Source organism: Labeo rohita, chromosome 5 (assembly GCF_022985175.1).
Source record: "Labeo rohita strain BAU-BD-2019 chromosome 5, IGBB_LRoh.1.0, whole genome shotgun sequence".
NCBI lineage: Eukaryota > Metazoa > Chordata > Actinopteri > Cypriniformes > Cyprinidae > Labeo > Labeo rohita.
This window is the reverse complement of record NC_066873.1, coordinates 5855191-5872488: the sequence shown is the minus strand read 5'-3', so window position 1 is coordinate 5872488 and position 17298 is coordinate 5855191. Positions and strand designations below refer to the sequence as shown.

General features: G+C 39.4%; 1 protein-coding gene across 2 annotated transcripts in view; it reads left to right on the top strand.

Moving 5' to 3' along the window:
• gpsm1b (G protein signaling modulator 1b) overlaps positions 1-12079 on the top strand; it is a 40581-nt gene extending 28502 nt beyond the window's left edge. For both annotated transcript variants that reach the window (XM_051110715.1, XM_051110714.1), the window contains exons 11-14: positions 235-399; positions 5694-5850; positions 6956-7161; positions 8535-12079. In XM_051110715.1, the coding sequence (XP_050966672.1) occupies positions 235-399; positions 5694-5850; positions 6956-7161; positions 8535-8729 (723 nt within the window). In that variant the 3' untranslated portion in view covers positions 8730-12079. The remainder of the gene's footprint in view (positions 1-234; positions 400-5693; positions 5851-6955; positions 7162-8534) is intronic.
• Positions 12080-17298: the final 5219 nt, after the last annotated feature.

The window sequence follows — 17298 nt, the reverse complement described above, 5'->3', positions numbered from 1 at the left end:
TGTTTCACACCATGAAAATGTTCCAAAACCACATTTTATATGTGTTTTATGTTTCATATATTTTACATGTGATTTTAACATGTGATTGCACATGTGAAGTTTATGTGGTTTTTCAGCTGTGATGTTGATGTGATGATGTGCTGCTTCTGTGAGGCTGATGTGATGTTGATGTGAAGCTGATGTGCTTTAGATGTGATGTTGATTTAATGCTGAGGTGCTGCTGTTGTGCTGCAGAATGGAGATGCTCCAGATGTTGATAGTGTTTCAAGGAGGTCGAGGAACCAGCTCTTTCAGTCCAGCCGAAGCAAAAGTTACGCAGACAGTCAGTCGTCAGATGAGAGACAGTGGCTCGACTCACCTGTGGACACGGACGATATCACTGTTCACGTCACACCTCCAGTGAGTATCTATCTATCTATCTATCTATCTATCTATCTATCTATCTATCTATCTGTCTATCTATCTGTCTATCTATCTATCTATCTATCTATCTATCTAATCTGTCTGCCTGTCCATCGATTAATCTGTCTATCCTTGTATCTATATTAGATACATAATGCTGAGGTGAGCTGGAAGTTGCTAGCACGGCAGTGTTTTAATGAGATGAATAGTTTTTTTGCTGACAGTCATATTACAGTGTAAGTGTGCAGATGTGTCTGTCTGCAGGGCTTTAATTCAATCTATGTTTTAAAGTGCTTCACTAAAGGTTTCACTTGATAGCCACGGCTCTCTGTGTTCCTCTGTTAATCAATACACACCAGCTGCGTGGCTGCTAATGCATCTGTGTGCTTGTGACTTGCCCAGAGGACCAAGAATATATGAGAACATGACCATCTCAGTGTGCATCATTTCCTGCTGCTGATGCCTGTTCGTGACTGTGACTATGACTGTGACATTATTTTCACAAATCTCTTTGCTTTAATGAAAAAAAAAACAAAAAAAAATCCAAAAACAAATGAGTAAAGAATTTATAGTATTCAAAGTAGAATTTTTGTAATGCTTCATAATTTAAGTTAAATTTCAGTACATTATTTTAGATGACAGATACAGTATATAGGTTTAGACTGCTACTTAGATTGTGTTGTAGCTGTTTGATGCTTTGGTTTAATCATAATTACAGCTTCTTTATATATTACGCAATTTGTTTCCTCCCCCAACATCTTTGCAACATAAAAGCAGTAATTGTGCATAGAAATCGCATGTGTGATTATTGCTCATTTTAGGCTCATTTTCAACATGGGTGTGCAAAAAAAGACCCCAGTCCTTGACCTTTGTCACACACTCAAATGTCGACATCGAGTGTTTTAGGGTTTACGCGCTCGACCAAAGGCCGTAACACCGGGGTCAGGGGTTTCTATGGAAACCGTGATGATGTTATTTGGACAAAGACATTTCACGGTCCATTCACTCGCTCTCTCTCTCCGTATCTCACCCTTTGTGTAACTGAATTATTGAAGTAAATGCACGAGCAGCTGTGAGTGCTCAACAGAGACAGACGAGCAGTCAAGGGAAGGTGTAGCAGAGACCGGACGCTGACGAATGACAGACACACAGGCTTAAGAATGTGAGGATTTCCAATGCATGACTTTGTATTTGCATATGTTTGTATGTGATTGTGTATTTTAACAGTCTCTGGTTTTTAAGGGTGTGTTTAAATAGTTTGCTTAACAGTCGCTGTTCATTAATGACCCCAAGTCCACTCTCCCTCCCCCCGACCGTCCCATAATCAGAGCCAAATTAATGAGTTGTTTTCCCACAGTGAGACACAAAGATGGACGGAGAAGGAAAGCTAGGACGCACACTAATGAAACAGAGTGTGTGATTGGATGATCGGGCTGTGGATTAATGAATCGCTTCATAAGTATTCATATTTAGTCTCACATTTATAGTGATTTGCTGGCTTTCTATTGCATTGCATTGTAAGATTGTGCTCTCAGGACACTTGAGCCTGAATGTGATTTGGTCTAGTGTCGTTCGATGAGTTGGGATGTGATGATTAAGTTTTGTTATCGTAGGTGATTGTCTTAGAGTGGTTGAATGTTATTAGTATGCATGCTGATACAGGACAGCTGCTGTCATGATGGAATGCACCGTTATATGCGTCTGGGTTGTGGAAGTGTTGTTGAACAGGGTTGGGTCGCTCCGCAGGCTCATTTCATGCTGCTATTGACTGATCTCAGATCACTGAATCAAACATTAGCTTTTGTGTTTTTAAGACATTCAAATGAAGGTGACTGAGATGTGTGTTAAGGTATTTTAGTAGCACTGTTTGATTTTTGCTATGAAATCATTAAGATCTGTATTTGAGTGTTTTGGTTTCTGTATCCCACTGTGGAGAGTGTTTTATCGTGTGTATTTGACCACTGAAAGGTCATTGTGACACACACACACCAGGCTGTGGAGATGTAGATAAGAGCTCACATGAGCGTTCACTAATGTCAGGGCAGATTCACCAACACATGACCACGAACCCGAGGATCATTACGCTCTGTTAATACTCCATTGTCACTAGTATGGTTGGGTGAATGTCACTAAATGTGTCTGGAATATGTCAGGAAGCCCTATATATACAGTGGCGATCAAAAATGAGAGAACAGTTGATTTTTTTCAGAAATAATGCAGTCTTTATTGTACAAAACTGAAAGGAATTTTAGTTGTGGCTATATTATGCTAGTAGAACAGATTTACAAAATAACCAAGGCACTTCAATAAAAACCATTTAATTTGTGGAAAACACAGAGATCAAAATGAAAGAACAGCAATGATTGTAGCACTAAGAAAGATTACAACAAAAATTTCTGAAGGTTACAGCAGTCAGAAATTAGTAGGAAGTGTAGAGGTCACTTTGAATGACTTCAGCACATTTGCGGCCGCAGGACATCACTAGTTTCTCAGACTCCGCTGGTGTGATCTTGGTCCACTTTCTTGCGTTTGGTAACTGTAGTTGGTTTCTTAGCCATGACTTTGTCTCCAAGGATTTTCCAGAGATTTTCAGTCGGGTTTCGATCAGGACTCTGGGCCCACCATGTCATTATGTCAATATTCTTAATTTTAAGGAACTGCTTTATCTGTTTTGCAGTGTGACGGGGGCATTGTTTTGCATGAAAATTGCTGACTGATTTGAGGCAGGAAAGGAACCGCATGTTGCTGAAGGAGGTTCAGATAAACATGTGGATTCACTCTGCCATATTGTTGTCTAAGAGACCCACCTCTTGCAACAGAAAACATCCCCACCAAATCACTTCCTCCTCCACCTTTTACTGGCTTCAGTTTGCCACCAAACAACATGTTTCCCATCAGACCCAAATTAAATAAACTTGCTAAACTTGAACTTCAGACCGGTTCTCCTCTGTGCACACAACATGCTTCTCAGCAAAGGTGAACCCAGCCTTTAAATTCTTGGTCACAGCAGAGTGCATTTTCAGTCTGAGACAGATCCTTACTTTGTTCAGCACTGAACTGATGAGCAATTCCAGCTGCAGTGTTGAACCGATTCTCCATTAAGAGTCTTTGCATTATTCTGTCTTCTAATGCTTTTTTTTTTCGGACGACCAGCCTTTTTGGAGGACTTGAAAGAGTTAGTGACATGTAAAGATGCAGTATTCTAGAAAACACAGATTTGGAATGATCAACTTCTCTTACTTTGGCTGCTAACTTTAAAACGGTTAGTGAAAACTGGAAAGTTAGCCAGCCAGTTAAATGTGACCCTAGACCACAAAAGCAGTCTGAAGTACACAGGTATATTTGTAGCAATAGCCAAAATACACTGTATGGGTTGAAATTATCAATTTTTCTATGCCAAAAATCATTATGATTTTAAGTAAAGATCATGTTCCATGAAGAAATTTTATAAATTTCCTATCGTAAATATATCAAAACTTAATTTTTGATTAGTAATATGCATTACTAAGAACTTCATTTGGACAACTTTAAAGGTGATTTTCTTAATATTTTGATTTTTTTTTTGCACCCTCAGGTTCCAGATTTTCAAATAGTTGTATCTTGGCCAAATATTGTCCCATCCTACCTAAGAAAACATACATTATTATTTATATATGTATTAACATACATAATTATTTATTCAATTTATTAATATTATTAATAATAATAATAATAATAATAATTACCCTTATGATAATTACCCTTATATTAGGTTTTGTAGTCCAGGGTCACAAATAGGGCTTGTCATATAATTAATTAAATTAATTCCAATTAATTAGCACCAGGTGCCAGATTAACACCAATAACTGGGAGGTATCTGAAAGTGTTCTCTAATTTAGATTTTTTTTTTTTTAAATGTGCTTCAGAATAGGGCTGGACAAGAATTCAATATCAAGATATATCACAATATATTTGTTTTCAGTAACGGTGATATTATTTTTAAACACATTTCCGATATTTCGATATACATTACCAGTGTTTCCCATACACTGAATCATTTTGGCGGTTGACTTCATTGAATAAACATGAGCACTGCACGTTTTAAAATCAAAACGCGGCGTGGGTGTTTTATAAGAATGTGTCTTTGAAGGAAACTGACTGTCTTCAGAAAAGTTTAGATGGCATTTTCATTTTATCTGATAAAGTAGCGTTCATGAGTGGAGCTCTGCTTTGTTTACAGCCATTATTAGGAAAAAAAGTGTTTCTGCCACTCCAAAAGTGCCTCCCGCTTGCAGAGAATGAATTTGCATTTTCAACTCAACACAACCTTTATTTATAAAGCACTTTTAAAACCATAAAAATGGACCAAAGTGTATTGTATAGGTAGTATATAATCTAAAAAACAAACAAACAAACAAACAAAAAAAACATGAAATATTAACATTAACCAAAAAACATAAAATAATTAGACAAATTACAAAGCCTTGTAGAACAGGTAAGTCTTTAAGTCCTTCTTAAATATATCCATGCTTGATGAGGATTTTATAGATAATGTCAAAGCCTGTCTGCAGCAATATGTTTTTGCTGTTGCTCATGTTTTTTCAGTTTTCAGCATCTCTGAGCACTTTTCATATTCTCTATCCTGGCTGAAGCACTTTTGTTTCAATCTATATGAATAATCAGTCTATGTTATAGTTTGAAGTTAAAGACATTATTATTATTAATAAGGTGAGTCTGAGAGTCTTATGTTTGATAGTGATTTCACATTTCTACAAAATATTGTTCATATTGATATCGGAAATTATATCAGATCGACCGAAATTAAGAAATATATTGATATAAATTTTGGCCACATCATCCAGCCCTACTTCAGAATATATTTAACTCGTGAAATATGCTTAAACTGCACCTTTACTCCTGTTAGGAGTTCAAATAGGACTAAGCAGTGACCTTGAAACTTAGGAACTTGTAGGTTGTTCTCTAATTTTGATCTCCACTGTATATAGATATTCACCTGTGGTCCACTTGTACTCCATAATGTTTCTGTTTCTTTTTCTTCTTCTTTTTTAAAATCAGAAACATGCTACATTTGGAGTGTAGTGTGTTGTGATTCAGGGCCTTTACATACAGAGTCTAAAAGTTGTAACTTGATGGATGAATGTAAAATAATAAATATTATGTTATCTTTTGAATGCACACACTGTTGTGATGCTGTGAATGTAACTGGTCTGATTACTGTTTCTGCAGGGTTTGATTACAGCTGACTTTGTAATGAAAAGCAATGAGCTGAAGTTCTGCTGTGTTTTCTACAGAAACTGGCTCGTGACGCGTCAGATGAGGACTGCTTCTTTGACCTGTTGAGTAAGTTTCAGAGCAGCCGTATGGATGACCAGCGCTGTCAGCTGGACGAGCCGGCCAATGGAGAGAACGCAGGAGGAGCGGATCGAAACACAATCAATGACATGATTGGTCAGTCACAGTTACACAACTAGCACTTACTTGCCTCATGTTGTTTCAAACCCGTAAAGATTTTGGAGATATTTTGAACAATGTTCACACTGCTTTGTTTACAATTGATTTATGATGACAATAATGCAAATTTATGATGCAAACACTTAAGGTTGCATTTGTTGACATTATAATTATTTTTTCATTGTTAATGTACAATCGTTAACTAAACATTTGTGATGTGATCTAGGAAACCCAACACATGGTGAAATTGGACCTTTTTTAGGTTTTGATGCCCTTTCCAAAACTGTTCTCCAAACTTTTGATCACCCCTTGTATGTTTAGATAGCACGAATATTGCAGCGTACCTTGTAGCAAAAGCGAGCGCAACTGTTCGCGCACTGTGCATAAAACAGACTGTTATCTGACTCCGCCTCTTTAGTAACTTCATCATCCGATCCTTCATCTCTGGATGTGAAATAGTCCATTTTAACATCGTTTAGGGCACTGACAGCACCAAGATTGAGCAGATTGAGACGAGTAAGATCGGATAAATGAGCAGCTACAGTACTTTAAACTGTGTTGTTGCGCTCCACCATCTCACAATATTAAAAAAAATAAAAATAAAAACAAAAACAAAAACTTTGCATGCCGTAGTTTACACAGGACTGGTGGAGCTAACATGAGCTCACAATGAACAGTTGTATATTAACTAACATTAACAAATAGTATTAAAAGCAGTAACAATTATTTTGCTCATTGTTAGTTGCGTTAACTAACATTAACTAATGTCAGCTAATAGGAGCTTATTGTAAACTGTTACTATTTTTTATATATATATTTTGAAATGATCTTTATCTTTGTATTTTCTACTTTCATTTAAATTTTAAAGTTTTAATTTTGTTATTTTGAAGTAATTCAAAAAAGATATTTCATTATACTATATATATATATACACACACACACTTTTTTTTTTTTGCATCAAATGTATTTGTATTTTCTAATTTGCATGAAAAACAGTTCTGTCAGGATCACTTTTGTCCAAAGATTTGATGAAGCTTATCATCAGTGTGAAAAGATCACAGATTAAAGTCACAAAGGTTGAGTTGTTTGTGTTGTTTCTCAGATGCCAATCTGCTGACGTCTCCTCAGACTGAAGAGCTGTTCGATTTAATCGCTAGCTCTCAGAGTCGCCGTCTGGATGATCAGAGGGTGAGCGTCAGTAACCTGCCTGGACTCAGAATTACCCACAATAACCTGGGCCACCTGTGTGGAGAAAGCGACCCACAGGAGCCCAGTGACGACTTTTTTAACATGCTCATCAAGTGCCAGGTGAGGCATAGAGCCTTCAGTCAGATGCTGCGATGGAAATGCATTGAGACTAAACATGTCTTTTGTAGTTTACCTCACAGTGACGTTAGTTCTGTTTTAAACTGTAGTTCTAGCTGCTTAGAAACATCTTTCTCTATTATGAGCCCACTCCCAATGTGAAAGAAATGTGAACTAATGTGAACTAAAACTGCAAGATGTCTGTTAAAGATCACTTGATCGAGACGTCCTGCAGATGAGCAAACACTCTAAAAAAATACGTCTTGCAGATGTAAATTCAGACGCCAAATAAACATATCTGTGATGCACATGTACTATCAGGAGATATACTTGAAAATTTGAAATTAACTAAATTGAGTGAACTGAAATAAAATAACTTTGTTGAAGTATTATAAATACTACAACTAAAATAGAAAAAAACCCCAAAATATTACAAAAAACAAAACAAAAATAGAAAAAAAAAATACAACATAAACTTAGACTCAAATATATTTTATTTCAAGTATTTCAACATTTCTAATTTAAATCTGTTTTTGTCATTTTGTTATGTGCTTTTATAGTATTTATTATTTATATAGTTTTATAGTGTTTATTAATATTTAAAATTAGCTTTTATTTTTAGTTTTTCTTTTAAATTTTGTTTTTGTAATTTTATGTGCTTTTGTCATTTTTCAAATAACAAAAAAACCCACAAAAAACACAAATTTATTTCAGTTAGTTGCCAAATCAGCATTTCTAATTTTAAGTTTTTGTAATTTCGTTTTGTGCTTTTTTAAAATTCAGTTTTAAATGTTTTTTTTTTTATGTCTTTAACTTATTTCAGTATTTCTAAGTTGAAGAGCTAGAAATTCTAAAACTGAAATAAAAATAAAGCTATAAAGAAAGAATTTTTAAACAAAAATGACAAAAACTAAAATTAAAAAAAAAAAAAAATAGATAAATGAAAACTAAATTAAAAGATTACTTTAAAACTGTAAAAGTATATAAATAATACTAAAATTATGTGAAAAAAATAGACAAATAAAAGCTCATTCAAAAATGAATAAATACTATAATACTATATAAATAAGAGTAATATAGCTGTACATAAATAACTTAATATACTTAAATCAGAATCAAAGAACGAATGGGTATGACATCATTTTGAATTAATGTAGCCAAACTGAAATTAATTTGGAGATTGTTTCGGTGGTTTAAAACAGCTTGCCAGCACAAGCCTTAGGGAAAAAGTGTGTTAAGTTGTGAAAGATGTCAAGTTAGTGGCATCACTGCTGCTGGTTAGTTATTCTTAGCACTGCTTGTGTGTAAACCGTTCAATAAAAAGAGCTCAGATCCACTACCTCATGAACTGACTGTTTTTCTGTGTATGTGTTCAGTCATCCAGGATAGATGACCAGCGCTGCTCTCCTCCTGAAGGGGGTCCGCGGGCCCCAACCGTCCCAGATGAAGATTTCTTCAGCCTAATACAGAGAGTTCAGGCCAAACGAATGGACGAGCAGCGCGTGCAGCTTCCGTCTGACGAACAGGAGCCAGACGAGGACGAGAGAGAGCCTGGGGCCGCAGACTCTTGAGGAAATCCTGAGGAAACCCGGGGCCAAATGATACACAACAAGGACCGAATGACAAAGGACGTTTTATGGGAAACGTTTTGGATGGACTCTTTCGTGAGCACAAAGTGACGCGTGAGAGACATGAAAACACAAGTGCCATCTCAGTATACGGTGCAGTTTTACGCCTCCTGTGCTTTACAGCCAACGATCCATGATATTTGACAGAGTTTATACTGACTGGAGGAACAGATATTTGGGATGCAACTCTCTGGGCAAATTCACTAAAAATTAGTGATTGTGTTGTTCATTTGCAAACACTGTTTTAACACCTGATTAACAAAAGAAATCGAACAAAACAGGTACAAAAAATAAGAAATATTTTGTCTTATTTTTATGTAAAATATCCAAATAGCAGGAGAGCATGATATACTTTAGAGATGGTACAGCATCCAGATGCCTGAAGCAGCTCTTTAAAATGTCCAAAATCTCTGGCTTTGAAAGTACAACCAGTTATAACCAACTTCTCCATTTGATTATTAATGCATCTAGCGGATGCTTTTATTCAAAGTGTCTTGCAGTACGAAAGAGGAACAGAAGAAACAAACATCACATTATCTACATATTAAAGTGAAAGTTTACCCAGAAAGGGAAATTTTCTGTTAATTTACTCGCCCTCAGGCCATCTGATGTAGGTGATTTTTTTTTTTTCAGTGTAACAGTAAAGAACATTTTTAGATGAAACCATGATGATTCATGAAACGTGTGTTGATGGATACTGTCACGTCGAGAGTCAAAAAAAACAAAAAAATCATATCTGGCAACACAAAATTAATACCCGTAGCTGCTGACAATATATTAAGGTCTTATGAAGTAAAACGATTGGTCTGTGCAAGAAACAGATTGTTGTTGTTAACAACATTATTACCTGTAATCCAGAGACAAACAGTCCAAAGTGATGTTCGATTCATGGACGAATCATTCTTTTAAAACAATTCATTTTTGTGAACTAGTTGAACCAGTTTACCAAATCGGACTGATCCGTTTTAAAATAATGTTTCGTTTCTTGCACAGGCCAATCCTTTTGCTTCGGAACTTAATTTTGTGTTGCCTGATATGCTTTTTTGTGACTCTTAAAGTGAAAGTAGCCATTGACTTTCATTCAATCACCACAGATTCATCTAAAAATCTTCTACTAAAGAAAAAATCACTTTTTCGATTGCCTGAAGATGAGTAGTCTTTAGCCACGGAACCTTGGCTAAACGTCTGATACATATGGCACGCTTATCTGAAAACACTTCAGGAGTTTCAAAGTCGCCACTGGATTGGTTAAATTATACAGGATTTTCCAAAGACGTGTGTGTTGCGTTCTTTAACGTTCTGCCTGGAAACAAATATGCTGTGGTGCCAAACTCCCTCATTGAAGAAGAAAGCTGTGGTGTTTACAACTGTGACAACGAGCACTTATGTGTCAACTAACTCTGTATTTTCAAAAGTATGTGAAATATTTACATTTCGCGGGACAGAATATTTCAAATATTTCCAAGAGTTTTACACACCGGTCTGTTATTGTGGCAACATTTCCATGCTCCTAAATATGACGCGCCACAAAGTGAAACATGATTGGTCGCTTTACCTGTCAGTCAAATGACCTCTTGGGCAGATCTTGGCCATTGAAAGTAGACAAAGTTCCCAGACCTTCAGCCGTCAGTCTGAAGGTCTGGCTACATGAGACTAGAAGATGAGTAAATTAACAGCTCTGTGTTCTGTGTTGGGTGAACTATGCCTTTAAGCTCCACCGATCGGTCTGCTTTGTGCAGGCACTAAGAGCTCAGTGTTAATTGTATCAAGCGAATGCAGCTGACCTTTGAATCTGGTTGATTCTATAATAAGCCTCATATCAGCACCAGGTGGAGCTGGACTGCGGGTAGATAATGTGATGTGATCCTAAAGTGGTGCAGGCGTTTAGTGAATTTGCCCTGTTGTTTCCCACGCCAGACGTCCAGATCAAGCTTCTCATTGTCACGTGTTTCTCGTCTACTGCCTTAATTAGACCCGCAGACTCTGATTGTATTCTTTGATATTGTGTTTTCTGATCTCTTAAGCAGTATTTGGTCCGTGCTCATTGACAGTATTCCCAGTGTCGCACAGCTGCCGCTGTATCTTTGACCTTCTTAATTGCAAGTGCTTTTCGGTTTTTATATTGCATTTTCATTTAGCTGCTGACAGCACTGTAATATAAATGAAGACATTAGGGCTGCTTCTCTTCTTTACATTTCTCTGTTTCTTTTGACCTTGAAGATGCTATTGTACTCCACAGATGTATTTATTAAAAGTGTTGAGAAATCTGTAAAAACAAACAAGCAAACAAAAAAAAGAGACTGTGAAAAGACTTCTTAAGTGTTGTGAGAAATATGTGAATGTGCACAAAAGCTAATTTAAGTTCCCATTTTCATGCTTGCAGCGGTTTGTCTTTTGACCGAAATTGAAAGAAGCTGCTTTTAGGTTCCAAATCAAATAAGTGATTAGCGAGTTTTCCATAATTGGCTGTGAATCACTGAATCGTGCAGTTAGGACATTGATTGAATTGGTTTGGTTGGTCAATATTTTAGTCATTTGTGGCTGACTGAACAGCAGAGTAATGGCTCACTCATATTGATGGCAGTTTCATTTAGAAGCCATGTTGAAATGCAAATCTGCAGTATTTTGGAAGAACGAGCAATCTGAGCAAGTTTTGGAACATTTTTAAAATTTCAGCTATTATTATTTTTTATTAGCCTCCTCCTCCTCCTACTGTTATTATTAGTGGACGGAATTAATATTTCAAGTCAATTCACTGCCATCTTGTGGTAAAAACAAGCAAAGGCCATACAAATATTTGACTTTTTTGGCTAGCTCAACAAAGGGTTATGCATAATGTATCATTACTAAATACTTATGAAGTTGTTTTTGCTTTAAGAAGTTAAATCCTTGATGAATATGTTTCTAACTGATGCATGATGCTTGTAACTAACCCTCATTTCTGATGTAACTTTATGTTACTGCAGTGATCAAACCTTTAGCCAACTGACTCCAGATCAATAAAACATGGGATATATGTATTAGATTCATAATGGTATGATGTCATGATGACATAAGGTTGAATATGGAACTGTATTAGTAAATTATTTAAAATATTTTATGGTCCATCTGAATGAACTATTTCCTCCCTGTATTATGATTTGCCTTCTATGTGCTGTAATAATATGGTGTGAATGAGTCTAAAAGCCTTTGAAAAGCCACTGCCCCAATGTACATAACTGTTTTATATTTATTTTCTGTTCATGAACATGGGAATAAATCCCTTGCTTTTAATAAAACATTGATGAAAATTATATTAACCACTCATCTTCTTCAACAGAGAAATATCAGCACAGGTATTAGGCACATTTGGCTCTGTCAACTGAAACTCTCTTAAAACACATTTTAAATGCGTTAAAGCACACATCACTCACTAAACTGTTTAAAGTGTCCAAAAGTGGACATGCATTGTGTGGTTGGTGGTGTAGTGACACACTGCACGATTTATATCTTATATTTCATATAAGATTGCTGATCACACTGTGCGACATAGATCTAATAAACTTGGGCACAACATGCATGTAGACTGTATGATGATGATGCCTATTGACTCATACGCTAATGTTACTATAGAAGAATAAAACGTCTTCAGCAAGCCCTAGTGGTAAACAAAAAGAGCATAAGGAATAACACTTTGGCAGTTGCAGTTTTTATGTGTGCTGAAAAAAGTGGAAGTGAGAAAGAGGAAACAATAAGAGCCTGAGGTAAGCAGTTTAATGTTTTAGCGCCATGTCATGTTGATTTCATGTCACATTTTTATTGGCTGGTCAGTAAACGTGGGTCGTGGCAGCAAACACACTGTGCGATGATCAGGCTGCATTTCTAAAACTGTCAGAAAATTACTGTTGGCTGTCTTTGGTCGCAAGACCGTGACAATGGCCGTCTTTGAACCTCTTTCACTGTAAGACATAGGACTACGGATTAGGAGCCACAATCACAGAAATTGCCACAATTGTTTTAAGATGCCAATCTTTCACCTGGGACAACCAAAAATCATGCAGCGTGTTTCAGGCTTTAAAGCAAACATGTTCAGTTTAAAGGGTGTTGTGAATGGCAAGGACTCAGTGGAGAGGATAATTTACTGACCATTAACTGTGCATCAACAGTCCAACACTGAAACTTTGACTATAAAAGGCAGTAAAATTAAGTTTCAGAACAGGTTTCAGAACTCAAAACTAACTCAACAGTTTAAAATTGAAAACAGCCTTGTTTATACCATGGCAGAAAACCAGACCTAGAAAAAGCATGAACCCAGCAGTGTATTCACCTGTCCACCCTGCTGACCTGCTCTTCTCCTTCTCACAAAATGGCAGCCCTCTAGAAGACTATGTGGAGGAGTTCCTAAAGCTCTCCCATCTGGTGTCCTGGAGTGATGACACCCTGAAGACCAACCCTTAAGTGGGTTGGATGATCCTCTCTTCCAACAATTACCAGCAGGAACTACAACCTGTACCCAAAATGGTATTTTGAATATGCATCGTGGCTGAGTGGTTCCTTACTCACCGCAGGCGACTGAATGACAACACCAGGGCCACATAGTCAGAGCCTCCCCAGCCCACTCCAGTCCTCCTGGTGCTGGCTTTCTTTACCACAGAGACACCATCTGCCTCGGAACTCCTCCCAAGTCCTTCCCACCCTTCTTCCCACCTGCCATAAAGCCAGAGCCAGTGCCAGCAACAGATCCTGAGCCCAGAGAGCCCCTTACCCCTTGTTGGCAAAGGCGACTTCACAAATCTGGGGTCCACCTCAGAACCTGAGCCCATACACGTGAAGAACCAGAGCCACTGCCTGCCAAAGACTTTCCATAGAGAAATGTAACTCTGGAGCCAGAGCCTGCAGCCCAATTTGTCCTGGAGCCTGAATCGTTGTCATGCCTGACCAGGTTCATTGATGGCTTGGAGTTGGACCCTGCCCTTGTCCCCTTCTCTTTGGTGCACAGTGGCAGCCTATGAACACAGGCAATATAATTCCCTTCTATATCCAAACCATGCTTCCTCTTTGCATTCCATCCAGCACAGACTCTCCTCTGGTTCCACTCAGCACTGGATCAACTACATCTCCGCTGGTTCTGCCCAGCCTAAATCTTCTGTGTCTCCGCTGGTTTCATCCAGGCCTAAATCTCCTTCATTAGCCAGCTCTCAGTCGCTTTCAGCAACATCATTCCCGCCCAGCCTCCCTCTCTCTCCTACTCTATCAATTCCAGCCAGTTCCTTGAGCCACTTGTCTCCTTAGTTGGTGGTCCCACTGAGCTGTTTGGATCTGCCTTGGGCCTTCAGGTGTGTTGATCCCCTAGCGGAGCCCTGGACTCCACCCCAGCCCTCTGACCCATAAGCTCCACCTTGGCTCCATGCTCCCTCGTCTTCATCATGGACTGTCATCCCACTGTCTCTGTCAGGCTCCCTCATCCCTCTGGCTTTGCCTTGGTCAGGTGTCACCCTGGTTTCGCCATGGGATTTTAGTCCTTCGGTTATGCCTCAACCCTCCATCCCTTCAGCTCCACGGGATTCCGTGTACCCTCTGGCTCTGCTTTGTCCTTGGACAGTGGTCTTCCTGGTACGCCGTCTCTGCCTCAGTCCCACAAGCCCTCAGCTCCCCCTTGGTCCTCCAGACAAGTGGTGTCATCCTAGCTCTTCATCTCCTCTGCTTCACCTCCCATGGCTCCACCTCTGTCAGTTGGGTTTTTGGCTCCATCCTGGTTCTGTCCTTAATCAGTTCTGCCATGGGGTCCTCTTCCTGACTGAAGTCTGGCTGGGTCTATGGTGTTTCCCTACACCAGCTTCTCCATTGCCATCTCAGCTTCAACCAACACTCCTTCAACTCTATAACTGTTTTTAGTGCAATTATTTACCTGCATTTGTCCATTTAACCAGCTGTTCAGTAATTACCTGCTTGGGTTCACTAATTCCTGTCTTCAGCCTTCAGCCTTGTTTTTTTTTTTTTTTTTCATAAATGCCTAGTTCTTTCATAAAACTTTAGATGGCGCAGGCTGACGGGTGTTTTGAGGTAAGCAGTTTCAACCTGTACCCAAAATGGTATTTTGAATATGCATCGTGGCTGAGTGGTTCCTTACTCACCACAGGCGCCTGCATGACAACACCAGGGCCACATAGTCACAGCCTCCCCAGCCCACTCCAGTCCTCCTGGTGCTGGCTTTCTTTACCACAGAGACACCATCTGCCTCGGAACTCCTCCCAAGTCCTTCCCACCCTTCTTCACACCTGCCACAAAGCCAGAGCCAGTGCCTGCAACAGATCCTGAGCCCAGAGAGCCCCTTACCCCTTGTTGGCAAAGGCGACTTCACAAATCTGGGGTCCACCTCAGAACCTGAGCCCATACACGTGAAGAGCCAGAGCCACTGCCTGCCAAAGACTTTCCATAGAGAAATGTAACTCTGGAGCCAGAGCCTGCAGCCCAATTTGTCCTGGAGCCTGAATCGTTGTCATGCCTGACCAGGTTCATTGATGGCTTGGAGTTGGACCCTGCCCTTGTCCCCTTCTCTTTGGTGCACAGTGGCAGCCTATGAACACAGGCAATATAATTCCCTTCTATATCCAAACCATGCTTCCTCTTTGCATTCCATCCAGCACAGACTCTCCTCTGGTTCCACTCAGCACTGGATCACCTACATCTCCGCTGGTTCTGCCCAGCCTAAATCTTCTGTGTCTCCGCTGGTTTCATCCAGGCCTAAGTCTCCTTCATTAGCCAGCTCTCAGTCGCTTTCGGCAACATCATTCCCGCCCAGCCTCCCTCTCTCTCCTACTCTATCAATTCCAGCCAGTTCCTTGAGCCACTTGTCTCCTTAGTCGGTGGTCCCACTGAGCTGTTTGGATCTGCCTTGGGCCTTCAGGTGTGTTGATCCCCTAGCGGAGCCCTGGACTCCACCCCAGCCCTCTGACCCATAAGCTCCACCTTGGCTCCATGCTCCCTCGTCTTCATCATGGACTGTCATCCTACTGTCTCTGTCAGGCTCCCTCATCCCTCTGGCTTTGCCTTGGTCAGGTGTCACCCTGGTTTTGCCATGGGATTTTAGTCCTTCGGTTATGCCTCAACCCTCCATCCCTTCAGCTCCACTGGATTCCGTGTACCCTCTGGCTCTGCTTTGTCCATGGACAGTGGCCTTCCTGGTACTCCGTCTCTGCCTCAGTCCCACAAGCCCTCAGCTCCCCCTTGGTCCTCCAGACAAGTGGTGTCATCCTAGCTCTTCATCTCCTCTGCTTCACCTCCCATGGCTCCACCTCTGTCAGTTGGGTTTTTGGCTCCATCCTGGTTCTGTCCTTAATCAGTTCTGCCATGGGTCCTCTTCCTGACTGAAGTCTGGCTGGGTCTATAGTGTTTCCCTACACCAGCTTCTCCATTGCCATCTCAGCTTCAACCAACACTCCTTCAACTCTATAACTGTTTTTAGTGCAATTATTTACCTGCATTTGTCCATTTAACCAGCTGTTCAATAATTACCTGCTTGGGTTCACTAACTCCTGTCTTCAGCCTTGTTTTTTTTTTTTTTTTTCATAAATGCCTAGTTCTTTCATAAAACTTTAGATGGCGCAGGCTGATGGGTGTTAACGAAATTGATGATATTCACAGACTTGGCACAAGCTAATTGGTTCTTGTTGTGTACGTAGCCAATGAGTTTGCACCTTTACCTTTACATAGCTGGTTGGCCTTCACTTCAGCTTTTCGCAGCGCACTTTCAAAGTTCCTCTGAAACCCTCCACCTTCCCCAGCTCCACCTGTATAGATCTGCTACGGGTTATTTTAAATGCTATTTGTGCAGCAGCAGTATGTCTTAAATACTCACAGCACTGTATCGACATATGCTTTGGCAGTAGCAAGTTCCTGTACTTGCTTGCAGCAGCAATAATCTACAACTACAGCAATAATCAACAACAGCAGCAATTCAGCAGCAGCGTAGCAGATCTATTCCACCAAGTCCAAAAACATTAACATTGTCATAACCATTACCATGCTAAAATCTTGAGTTGTCATGGAAGGAAAGTGGTTTCTAATATGACATATTATACTTAATGAAATTTATAGATATTAAATGAATATTCACATACATATGTGTAGTTGTATTATATGCATATCTACTGTGTGCAAAATGAAAATATGGTAAAATACACTACTGTTCAAGGGTGTGGGGTCACTTAGGTATTTAAATATTTTTGAAGGAAGTCTCTTCTGCTCCTCAAGACTGCACTTATTTTATTTTATTTTTAAGACTACACTTATTTAAGTCCAGTTCATTCTGCCATAAGAGTTTAGACAAAATTCATGACTGATAATTACTGCAGACATTAAGGCTGCATGATACTGCATATGAAAATGATCAGAATGCTGAACCTTTATCCTGAAATATATGGAAATGTCATGAAGAGAGAAGCAACCAATCATGAGCTCTGATCCATCTGCTACATTCCTGCATTCCCTCCCAGCAGCCTTCCGTCTTCCCAGCGTGCCGCGCGTCAGCCGG